This window comes from Dromaius novaehollandiae, chromosome Z, assembly GCF_036370855.1.
Source record: "Dromaius novaehollandiae isolate bDroNov1 chromosome Z, bDroNov1.hap1, whole genome shotgun sequence".
NCBI lineage: Eukaryota > Metazoa > Chordata > Aves > Casuariiformes > Dromaiidae > Dromaius > Dromaius novaehollandiae.
In genome coordinates, this window is record NC_088132.1 from 1832443 (window position 1) to 1845336 (window position 12894).

Consider the following 12894-nt stretch of genomic DNA (forward strand, 5'->3'; position numbering starts at 1 on the left):
AACAATTATATTTTGATTAGGATAGAGATATGTACAAAAATACTAAAATATTCCTATTCCTGCCTGAAAGGAAAGTACCCTATGATTTAATTTCAAAAACATTATGTAAATTTAAAAAGTTAGAAAATGTAGAATTTCAATTTGTTTGTGTTTATTTTACAGTATTAATACTTATTACAGTTAAGAGCATGTTACTCTCCCCAACTTCTAACCTTTAGAGAAGAAAGAGAGAGAAAAAACTGTTACTGGCTTTCTGACAATGGCAGGGAGTGTGTTAAACCAGTGTAAAATTCAATTAAACTGTCTAGCCAGGTTTTTGAAGCTGAAATGCAGACCCTTTCAGTTAAGCTTCTTATTTTCCTGTGACCGACACCGGTGGATACTGTGTTATGCCAAAACCAACAGGCTGTAAAGCACCTTGTTTCATGCTCCTAGCTGATCAATATTTTTATTTTCCAGGCTTGCCCAGAAATATGGAGGCAGTATCACCTAACAGTAAGTAGAAACACCTTTTTTATTTTCTTCTACACCCAGTCTATTTACTCTTCTGTGAACTGCTGACCATAAAATATAGACAAGTATCTTCTGCAAGAAGATAATAAACATCTGAAGAGTTTTTGAACTGAAAAATGCAATGAAACATTGTCACTGTTTTTTAAACATCTTTAGAACTTCTGATTTGGTTTTAATACTATAACCATTAAAGGAGTGCCTTGCAGCACGCTGTCCTTTCAGTGACTACATTTACTGTACACATATTAAGGAGGTTAAATTTTAACTTGAGATACACAGTAGAAGTAATAGTCCCATCTCACATATCCCAGATTCTGTTAACTAATCACTATGAATGACAAAGCTATCTTTTTAAAAGAACAAAAGAAATCTTAGTCAGAGTAGAGATATTAATTTTAGAAATACACGTTATAAAGTTTTGTAGGTAATTTCTAATGGGAAAGAAGATAGTTCTAACGTCTTCTTTGGCCTCTATTAGTTGATCTTTAATCATTTAAACAACAAAACTAAATTTACTGAACTGTACCAGTGTAATATTAGAGCTTTTCCCTCATATGTAAAATAGAGATAAAAATAAAACAAAAGGCTTATATTGAAACCTGGAACAATATTTAACTGGTTCAAGACAACCATGGATTTGTATCACAAAGCTTGAATGTATTCATTTTTGAAACTATTGTACATAAAAATGTTCTTGAATATGAGGGGTTTTGTTGTTCAGCTAAATATTTGCTCTCAGAACTACCCAAATCCGGGTTATATGTATTTAACTGTTAAATATTAATAGTAGATGTTATATGTACAAGGCAAAGTAGTAAAGTTTGTCCATAACTTTTCATTTCTATTCCTTGGTGTAGATTTTTCCTATTAAGTAGTAATGTTAGATGTACTTTATCATGTCACCTCTGCCACTTCCTCACAACGGAATGCTCTTTTTTCTGTTTTTGCTTCTAAATTTAATTTTTATGGAAACTCTGTGCTAAAATCTTATTGTTTTTCTTTTCTTATTTAATAATTTTAAAACAAAGATCTGCTTTGGAAATCCTCTGCTCTCTCTGAGGAGTTACTTTTGTCTTAAACAGGGTTGGTATAGACTTCATAAAAAGAATATGAGCAATAGGTGCATTCAGTCACTGTTTCTGTCTGTTTTTTTAAAAATGCATGAAGGAAAAAGGTAAATCTTTTCTTTCATTATAATCCCCAAGAGTGTGTGTAGAAATGATTTCTGAAAGGTTTATGATATTTGGAATCTAATAATTAGATAGGCTTATTAAATGCAGTAATACAATGAATTCTATTTTCTTATTGGCCTGTAAGGTTTAATTTTGCTTGCCATTATAAGATTTGCCAAATTTTTGCTTGCCAAAATAAGATTTAATTACTTGAAATTCCTCAAAAAGTGAGTTACGATCAATACTTCAAAATAATTTTTTTTTTAGTGTGAACAACCTGAAAACTGATTCTTTCAAGGAGTTAGTATGAGGTAGAAAATTTTAGCAGTGAATTCTGTAGAAAGTGTTCTGAGTTTACACTTTGTGTGAAACTAACAGCATTTGTCAAAACAAGCTCTACTTTAGAAAATGGAATAGTTATGAATACAAGTTTATTAATAAAAGTGTCAATTTGGAGCTTTTTAGTGCTTTTCAGAGACGATTTTGAAATGTGGTTAGATGTAGACACACCATGATAAATTTAGTTTTTCATTTCATGTTAAAGGAATTTTTGTTTGCAGTAAACTCCAGATTATTTGCTAATAATACAGATTTCTGATATATGGGAAATACTTTGAATTTACCCATTTTTGGCTTGGGAAAAATAATTTTGACTCAATTTGAGTTACAATCAAATTAAAACTAGAATTTCAGACTTTAAGTAGTAAAAGACATACTTGATGTTTAAAATGTAATACCACAAGAAACCATATTATCTGAGTTGTTTAAATGTTTGAGCCCCAGCTTTTATTTTTCCATTTAATATGCTCTTTGACATATAAAGCAGAAAAAAAGTAGATAGTGTTCATTGCAGGAATCTACATTTCTGTACAGAATAATGTGTATTGTATATTTTTCATAGAATTGTAACTAGAAAGTAGGTTTACTCTCATAACAGCACAGTGGTTTCAATACAGAAATTATTTTAAAATTTCCCTAGTTTAGAACAAATATTTCTGTACAAATGGGGCAACCGTTTAATAAAAATCAAAGAACTGAAAATGTACTATTATGGCTGTTACTTTGCTGTATAGAATAACCTGACTCTAGCATACAGACTAAGACTAAAATGAATTTTTCCTATGCTTTAACCATAGACTCAACTAGATTTAAATTGATTTTGGTGAACTGATCATAAGTATCACACATACAGGTACCTGTGTTCACAAATAAAACCATGCATTCAGGTTTGTAATAAAAAAGTGCTTTTATCATATTATTTAAAAACAGCTATTACAAAGTCTGTCTAAATGCTTGTGCATTATTTAAAGTATTCTTTGTTAATTACTGTGAACGCTTGTTGAAAACAACAGGGTCTCATACTTTCTCTTTGTGAAGCTTTTGGTGATTTTATTCGTTGTCTGGCTCTTTCCTAAGAGATGGACTGCCATCTATTGACTCCTTATAGCCCCTGCACTGAAACACAGATTCAGTAGGAACAATGACTAAATACTAAATCCATTCTGCTGTTATGGATGGTAGTTGGTTTTTGTTGACACTATTATGGTAACAAATTTTGGCACATTACAAATACTTTGTAATACAGGCGGAAATCTCTTGTTCTAACCAAAACTGACTACCAGTACAAGAAATCTTATGAGCAATTGAAATGGCAAAAAGGATTATAAGATGATTATTTTAATTTGTTCTTTGATAGAAAGAAGATAATCATACTGTATTCAATGAAGCTTCAATTTAAAGGCTCTATGATAATCAAATCTTTGTAACTGGATGAAGTTACTTTCTTTGAACTTGTCCTTTCAACTCTGTTAACTAAAATTATTCTGCAAAAACCAATCAAAGTCAGCAGAACAATCCAATTCCCACTGTGTGTTAAAATAATATTTAATAACCTCTTTAAGATGGTGATTTAAAACTTCTGCAAATTATTTCCATTGTGTCTGCTCTCTATATATTTCTCCTTTATCAGAAAAGCAAAATAACCTTTTGTGAAAACCTATTTTATGTTTTCCTTCATATAGATGTCTATCTGCAATAAATAGATTTTATACCAGCTTAGGTTTATCAAAGAGGTTATTATCAATTCAAAAAAAAACCCCACAAGGACTGCATTTGCAGATCTAGGATAAACAGTTTTGATTGTAGCTTGATAACATGTAAATAATAATAAGTGTTGTAATTTTTTCATGCACAAGGAATTTGAAGGTATTGTAAAACTCTTTGTTCTAGGTTAATCAAAAGCTTAGCTTATAACTTTGCTTTTCTAAGTACCAGTTTGCAGTACTCTGCAAACCCAGAAAAAATATGGCCTTTGTTCCAAAGAACATGCTGTCGTGCCCCTTTTTCCCACATTAGGGATGTTAGACGTGCTCATAGTAGCACTTTTTCGTACTCAGAATCTTTGACTCTTCTTAATTCTTTTTCTCTTGTCTTTTTGAATTTCAACTATAAATATAGATGCAATTATTAATTTTTTTGTACTTAACTACAATCCAGTTTATAGCCCTTTGTTTACAAAAGAAAGTCAATGAATAGGCTTTTGTGATTAAGGCACCGTAGTTTCCAGCTTACATTTGTTCAGTTTTGCAATTTATTCTTAAAAAAAAAAAAAAAGCATCCCTCTGTGTTTGGATTGATAGCTGATTGACTACCTTTCTTCTTGTAGCAGCTCCCATTTTAAGTAAATCTCTGCATGTTGGACAAAAAAAAAAAAAAATCTACCATCCTCTAACCTCAGATGTTCATTGTGGAGTATTTGGTTGTGAGTTTTGTAGAACAAAGCCTTTCTGAAGTTCTGGAAAATGTGTAACTAAATATGAGCAATGCCTTACATAGCAAGACATGGGTCTTGGTAGATAGAAGGAGCTGGAACTGACATTATGTGGGATCATCTTTTAATGGAAGAAAGTTTTTTTAAATACTGTACATACACCTGTGAATGAGACGTTGGATCCAGTCCAAGTCCCATTCTGTAGGTAGTTCCATGGCTTTAGCATTTTAGGTACCTGGTAAAATTGATGATAGGTATTCTGGAAATTTTTTTCAATACATAGTAATGTATGTTTTCTTTAAGTTGCAAAACTGTATACTGTGTGTGTTCTTTCATATGAATCTGGCAGAAGTGCAACTTTTATGTCTTTTCTGTATTTTGGTAGTTGATAAGGGTACTGCGGAAAGGTCAAAATGGCCCCCTTGATACGTTGATATAAAATAAAACATGTACTGGTTTATCTTCCCATCTGTGCTATACTGTTTCATAATTCAGGGGGATTAATGGTATGTGGAATTGAATATAGCAGGTCCAGCTCAAGAGCGAAATGTAGATACAATAACCAGACAGGAACTAGTGTTGCCAGTATTAGTGTGTTCTTCAATAAATATATAAAGATTAATGAAATTCCATTCCTATACTGGACAGAGTAGAATTTCTATTTTTTTATGTTTCTCAATATATATGCATATGTTAAAAAACAAATTCTACTCTTTTTAGGTTGTTTCTTTCAGTAAGGATTGCTCGTTTTTAATAACCTCTCCATCCCCTTGTACTAACTATTCTGGCAGTAAGGACCCCTTCCCCCATCTCCTGTCTTCACCAGTCTCATTTATATTAAAACTCCTAGGCCAAGATGGCCACCAACAGAGTTTTACAACCATCAGAATTTTTAACTAGCAGAAGCTATCATTTAACATGCTTTTTGACAGTTTGTTAATCTTACTTTTAATCCACTTACATAAAAAAAGGTGAAACAGGAATTGGCTGTTTTGGCCTTTATGCGTAAAAGACATGAAGGGACAATACATCTTTTATGTTTAAATTTTGCGCTCGGATTTCTTTGTATGCCATTATTAAAATTTCTTGTGGCCTGCCACTTTTTTTTTGAAATAAAAATGTAAGCAGTGTTGCTTAAAGTCAATTTAAAGTCTTTAAGAGGTGACTTTCAGAAAGAGAAAATTTAAAATATGGCTCTGGTGAAAAATTTGTTTTCTAGAGAGACCTTTGTAAGTTTTGTGCAGGCAAAGGATGAGCTTAGAAGTACTTTAAAGAAGAGTTTAAACCTCAGTTTAGGGTTAGGGATGAGATTGTTGCAGTGGTTTTGAACATGGCTGCAATGTCAGCTCTTCTAGTCTTACATGAAGTAAGATTGCCAGGCCACTAGATTGTCACATTTATGTTAATTATATTGGATTTCATCATTTGAGCAGTTTGTCTTTAGGTGTTTTAAAATTATTTTTAGTAACTTACCTTTCAGTAGGGTAGACCATTAGACAGAGTTCTTTCCCAAATTTTACTTTAAAATTGTATTTAAAATACTAAAAGAAAAACAGATAGCTTCAATAGCATTGTATAAATACATAATGTGTGCAAAAATATACTATCTAGAATGTTTTTTCAGGAAAATGATAGCTCAGCTAATACATCTACCAACCTATGCATGCTGAATAATCTTTTTTTTTTATTTGCTGGTAAAGTTGAAATAAAAAGTTCAAATGACTTACCAATAAATTGTCCCCATGCCTTTGCACTTGCACGTTTTCATGGGAAAAAGTTAAGGTTTTATGGTAGTTCTCTATTGCTACGGACAGATCCTTAATTGATACATATTATTACATTACAGAGTTGCGATAGTTACCCCAGTTAAGGATCCGGCCCTTGTCACATCAGACAACAAAGTTGAAATGCCTCTTTAGAATTCTAGGCTCCTACATGGACCTTCAGAAGCTATTTTGGATGGACTGTATAATCTTCCAGCAACAAAATAATCAACTGTCACTTACCTTAATCATTTAAACATGGTAGTTTCTTCCTGCGTGATCTCCCTAATATTTTCTCTGACTCTTGCTCTTCCCCATCTGTCTCCCCAGACAATAAAATGAATAGTAGTTTTACATTTAGTGTTAAAGAGCAGTTACACTTTGACCAGGAATTGTATTGTGATATATAATTGGAAATCCAGGAGTTGGAGGAAATATAAAGCTTGGCTGATTGAACCAAGTGATCTCTATTTCTTTAATTTGGGGATTCCAAGTACAGTACACTCTTCAAACTGTTCATCTTTGATAAATGTCATGTTTCAGAGAGTCTCTTACTTCAATGTGTACATTACAGTTATTTAAGGAACTTCGTATTTTCTAGAAAAACAGTAAGTTTTGGTCCTGCCTTTAAATGGAAAAGGGAGAGAAGAAAAGGGAATGGAAATTCAAACTTAGATGTTTTAATATTCTGAATGTTTAAATCTGTAGTTAGTTAGTTACCTAACTCCAGAGTACGTAGGAAATTGTTTGTGTAACATATATTATTTGTGTATCATGTAACATTTTCAACTGCTGTGACATTTGCTGGTGGCAGGATGTGCCCAGAACTGGAGAAAGAATAAGAACCAATTCCCACCCACACAAATTTGTTGGCAGGAATTGTTCTATTCTCGACATATTATAGTCTTTCTTTGCTCAACATGTATTATTTGTGTTATATGCCAGAACTGTAGTTAATTAAACAGAAAACAGGATAATCATGGGAAGATTCATTGCTGAAATGTCTGCCTATCATATACATAAGTCCTCTTCATTTAATCAAAAGAATTAACATGAACTTTTCCTTAGTGCTTGCAGCTTAGATTTTTTAAATTTTTTCCTTTTATTTAAGTTGAATAGATAAATTTATATGATCACATACATAATTCTATTATTTCAAATATTAACCATTTAAATAAGGAAAATAACTTTCAAAATAGAATCAGATTTGTGATACCTTTTGGAAACAGACTCCTATTTGAGGAAAAAAATAACTATTTCTGTGAGGCTCTCCTGCAGTAAATTTTGTATGTAAATATTCATATTCAGGTATCTAAATTCCTGAAAAATATTCTTCTGAGCTTGATACAAAGGTGTTTAAGGTGTCTTAGTTTTGCTGGATCTTGGAGATCTTTTCAGAATTTCCATATGCAGGCAAAAATTATCTGCAATCAATCAGATGAAGTACACTTTCATGTAACTAATATAAAATGTGTTTTACTGAATTTTTGTATTACAAAGCAGTTAAAATATAAATTATCAGCGGAACATAGATATCCACAAACTGTTTGTATGTTCATAATTATAAACAATGTTTTGCCTGTCAAATATCCACTCAAACTTTCTAAAATTATGCTTGATCATGCTAATAATCTATGGATTAGGTTTCCCAAAAAGTATTCACTGATTTAATTCTGAGAGGGTCTACCATGTCAGTAACATTAACATATCTTGTTATGCCCTGTCATGTGAATAAAATCATCCTAGTTTTGGTTTCATTTTTAAAAATATCAGACATAAAAGGAATTAAAAAGAATTAAAGGCCTGTATAGTGTGATGAAGAGTGTAGATTTAACAGATTATTAAACAGATACTGTTTTAGCTCAGTACTGGAAAAGTCTCAGAGTAGTGGTGATCTCTGAGATCACATATGCTGTAATACCTATGTGTAGCAAGGAGGATATCTTCACTTAAAATTTTTTGGCTTCTGGAGATCAAAGCTATGCTTACAGCTTTAACTTATTTTTGTATATTAATTTTTTTAAAGCAACATTTAACAAATGTATTCCAAAAGCCATGAATATAACACTCAAATACTTGTCTTAGTAGCACTTCAAATTGAAACAAACCATGATACCACTGTCGCTGGTGCTTCTTTTCATCTCCAGCAGAATTTGATAAACTTTTGCGAAACTTAATTCACTCTATCGTATGATCCGTGTCTGACTTGAAGAAAAGGCATCTTTCATAACTTCACTTTCTGTACTTTTGCAATACAGATAGTGCTACAGCACTGCTACTGCCTACTGTAAAGCAGTATTATGTAGAAGGGGCATGGTTGAAGTTTTGATACTCCAGAGATATGAGGGAGGCAAGATTTACAGGAAGAGATACTATTTTGATAGTAGACCGGCTGATATAGTTGGAAAAAAGGGACAGTTACTGCTCAGGTTCAGAGTTCCACAGAAGCAACTTTGAGTCCAAAAGCTGCTTGTCTTTTTTTTGTCCAGCTTATGGTTTATGTGCCCATAGTAACTCCTCATCTTGTAGCTAACAGAAAATACTTTATGCATATACACCGTTTTATTTTGTTTCTTGACCATGCAATTAATTCTGTTTCTAAAATATATTTGTAGTGTTCCTTGGCACTTAAAAAAATAGCTAGTGAGTGCTTGTGCATGGGCATGCACGTGTATATCCATGAAGAATTTCTCAGGACTGTGTGATAGTCCTGTAGTATTCTCTGCTTTAAAATTAATTACACTAGATTTGCACATTATATATAGTCTCTATCTGGCTTCTTTTGATGGCAGGCGACAACCTGGTTAAATTAAATCTCCTTTTCTGATGACGGTGTGAGGGGGAAAGAGAGGGAATATGGTTGCACTGACATACTCTGAAATAGGTTTGGAGAAAACAATTTTGATCAGTGAGGTATCTATGTGACATGAGAGACGAGAAATTTGAAACATGTTCTCATCCATTTTTATAAGCTATAGACTATTCAGTGTTCCAAGTCTTATTAAAGTGAAAACTGTTTATAGTATTCAGACTACTTTAAAAAAATAAGTGTGTGAGATGGGCTTAGAAAAGTTTTTGTGTTTTGATCATTATATATAGGTGATCAGACACTTCCTTAAGGACATATTCTGGATGAATATCATTGTTACAAGTAGGTAAACTTAATTACAGTAATACTGAATATATATGATGCTTTTAAATAGAGAAGGCGTGAAAAAATGATAAACAAGCATTAACACACAAAGTTAACATGTTGGTAATGTAAGGAAATCCAATGCTACAGATTCAAGGCTAGGTGCTGTGAAGTTTGAAGTTTGAAGAAGAAATCTGAATTATTATTTATTTAGAATGTATGCCAGTAAAAATCACATTTCAGACTGATGCATCACTCTTGCAGCATCTCTTATACTCCAGCAGCATTATGTTTTGCTTGTGTTTATTTTAATTTTAGCTGTGTACAGAAATCACTTCAAAAGAAATATTTATTAAAAATTCTTCCTTAATAGAAAGTTACTTCAAATGTGGTACTTCCTTCTTTTGCATCTGATAGTGAAAGGTGATTAGTACATGACATAAAGGTTAAAGAGAAAGAGGGAGAGAGAGAAAGGAATCTGTAAATCATCTAGAATGACAGTAAAAATTAAAACCTTGGGGTTTGTTGGGCTCCCCAGTGTATTAGCTAATAAATAAAACCCTGCTTTAGTTCTGCTTTTCTTCAGATTTTACAGGCTTTGCAAATGTTTGTGTTCAGATTAACATATAAATGTATGCGTAAGTGTACATATACTTAGTGTCATGAGTGTGTGTATATAATGTATGCCTATGTGTTCTCCATGTGCATATGTTTGTGTATATAAAAACATTTGATAAATTTCCTAATAAACATACAAATAAAATATCCGTGGATCTCCATACGTTGGTTTCCTCCTCCTCCTTCTTCTGCCTCCCTCTCCATTGCTTCCGCCTCCCCCACCCCACTTCAAAGCTTGTGGTCCTTTTTCCATCCTTGTACTAAAAGGTTTCTTTGTAAGCCAGGCCATTTGTTCATCATTGTTTGGGGTCCAAACAGTGGTAAAATACCCTGTCACCGATCCAGAGTGTTGTGAATGGCAGCTTCTCTCTGGACAATTGGCGGTGGTGCCGAGAAATATTCCTGAGAGGATTATTTAACCTTTCAATTTAGGGGGCACAAAGCCTGGCTGATTAATGAACTTTCTGATGGGCGCTGATAAGCGGATCTATTTCTTTATTTCCACTAAAAGTGATTCCTTCTCTGTCCCACATTACTATAATCTTAAACATAAAATGTGGCAAATAGATTAAAAAACAGCACTAAAGAGTTTATCTGGCTGGCAAACTGAAGGAGCTAAATTAAAATTGGTAATGAAAGCAGTGGCTGAGCCCTGTATATGGTTTTTAAATGCACTGTGTATTTTGAAGAGACTTATTCTCCAGCTTGCCTTGGTAATGACTGCTTTTGGTGCACAGTCCGGGGCTGGCTTCTGTTATCCCCCCAAAAAAATGAGTTGTGTTATCTGGATGACTGCAGACACATATGCATCCCCCTTTCTCACTGCATGGGCAGACAAGGTCGATAGCATTACAAGGTATTTGTGGCAGTGCTTGTTTCAGTTTTCAGAGCTGCCAGTTTCCAGCTAGATTTGAATTACAAAAGAAGAAGCTGGCATGAAAATTGAAAGGGTTTATCGGCTAGTCTGAAGCCTCATAGCACATTGCTTATTTATGCAGTCCATTTGCACCAGGAAATGTAAAAAGGAAATACATTTTAAAAATAAGGTCATAAAGACCCAGATATGTTTAAGATGGCAAATAAAATATAGATACCTATACTATCTTTCCAGGAAACGATTTCACTTAATGTTGCACATTACTTCAGAGGACCATTTATGTTACTGTCATAAATTTGTGCATTTGTGTCACTATACAGATAGTCTCTGGGGATTAAGAAGGAAGTGTTTGCTAACTTACTTTGAAATTAAAATAGAAGGAAGGTAGGTTTGTAGTTTGAGAGCTACATCAGAAAGAGTTGAAGTTTAATGCACCATCCTATTTTAATAACATTTTGCATTCCATGTAAAATTAGCCATAGACAACTGGATAGATGCCACCACCTTTGGAGAAAATTGGGATGCCTCTTAACCATGAAGATTTCGAAGCATTCAGGGAGTGTATTGTTGTTACCCTTACTATCTTGCATATATTCATTTTCTGTACTAACCAGAGATTTTTTGTTCATTTTTCAGAAAAGACTTCCTGAATTAATATTTTAGTATTTTATCTTTGCTTAGAAGACTATCAAAAGATTACATTCATTTCTTTTAAGTATATTATTTTGTAGTTTTTGTCTGTTGCCCTAACCTTTTCTCATAGTCATTTGTAGATGCTATTTGCATCTATTTAAAATGCATTATATAAATGTTTTATTTCTGTAGAAAATGACCACATCATAATGCTTGTCCTGTGGACTGAACAACTTACATTCCTTCTTCTAGGAGAGACTTTGTTTTTTCAGACTATACAATCAAAAATAATACTCTGTCCACTGATTCATGAGTTAATGTGTATCATTTACTTAAAAAAAAATTCCAAAATTCTGATTAGTTCACTATTTTCTGGGTTATTTTCTTGGTTAATTTGCTGTGTTTAGTTCATAGCCAAGGGGGTGGGAAAGGATGCTATAAACACATTTAGTAAACTCAATTACAAAGTGTAATTTGTAGTAAGAGACTGAGGTGCAATTTAAAAAGGAACAGTTCAGTGTTTGGGAGACATCCACAACTTCTTTTGGAAAAACAATTTTTTTTAGTTGAATGAAGAAATGAAGAAGTAAAATTCAGTAAGGAAATGATCCTATTCAAAATTGGTTAGAGTTTGGAGGCCTTAAAGGTCAAAATATTAAATTTGGGTTTTTCTCAGATTTTAGCATGCATCAAGCCCAGTATATATGTTTCATGAATTTTCATAAGTATTTTTACTACGTAGCCTGTGTGGCTTTAATGATGCAATCACCTGATAGACTAGGAAGACTCTAAAGGAGACGTTACGGTCTGTTGTGTACATAATACTTGTTTCAAAAATCTGCCTAATTAAGGAATTACCCAATGGAGTGCAAGTCTACTGGGTGCATGACATGGTTAAAGAAAATAACAACAACAAAAACCGTCAGTATAATTACAATATTACAAGATATCTTATATTGGCAATTTTGAATATAAGAGAATGATGCTTACCTACCATTGTGTCAGCTAAAATGCAAGTAGACTATGATAATTTGTAAAAGGAAAATAAACTTGTATTTTCAGTGATACAGTTGTTTTCACCATTTCCCTGTCCAACTCTAGTGACACCTGCAGCGTGTAATGATTCACTTGATAATCATCTTTCAGGGGCTCAAGAAACTGGTAAAACATCACTGCTAATGACTTTTAGTCTCAGCCTTCTGTCTTGTTTGTCTCTGTGAGTTGTGGAAAGATTAACCTGCATGCAAAACTCTTCCACTGATTCTGATAGGTCCTTTGTTAGAACAAGGAGCACCCCAGATCATCTGTTTGGTTTGTGTAGGGTTTTTTTTCCCCTCTCCTTCTTTAATCCATAATTTAAATATTTAGTGCTACAGTGCAGCACAGAATAATAGTAAAAATGAATTGATAGATTA

At 33.0% G+C, this 12894-nt stretch overlaps 1 protein-coding gene across 8 annotated transcripts in view; it reads left to right on the forward strand.

Annotated features, from left to right (window-relative positions):
- ZCCHC7 (zinc finger CCHC-type containing 7) overlaps window positions 1-12894 on the forward strand; it is a 119708-nt gene that overhangs the window by 94504 nt on the left and 12310 nt on the right. For all 8 annotated transcript variants that reach the window (XM_026099382.2, XM_026099384.2, XM_026099378.2 and 5 more), the window contains one exon: window positions 460-495. In XM_026099382.2, the coding sequence (XP_025955167.1) occupies window positions 460-495 (36 nt within the window). The remainder of the gene's footprint in view (window positions 1-459; window positions 496-12894) is intronic.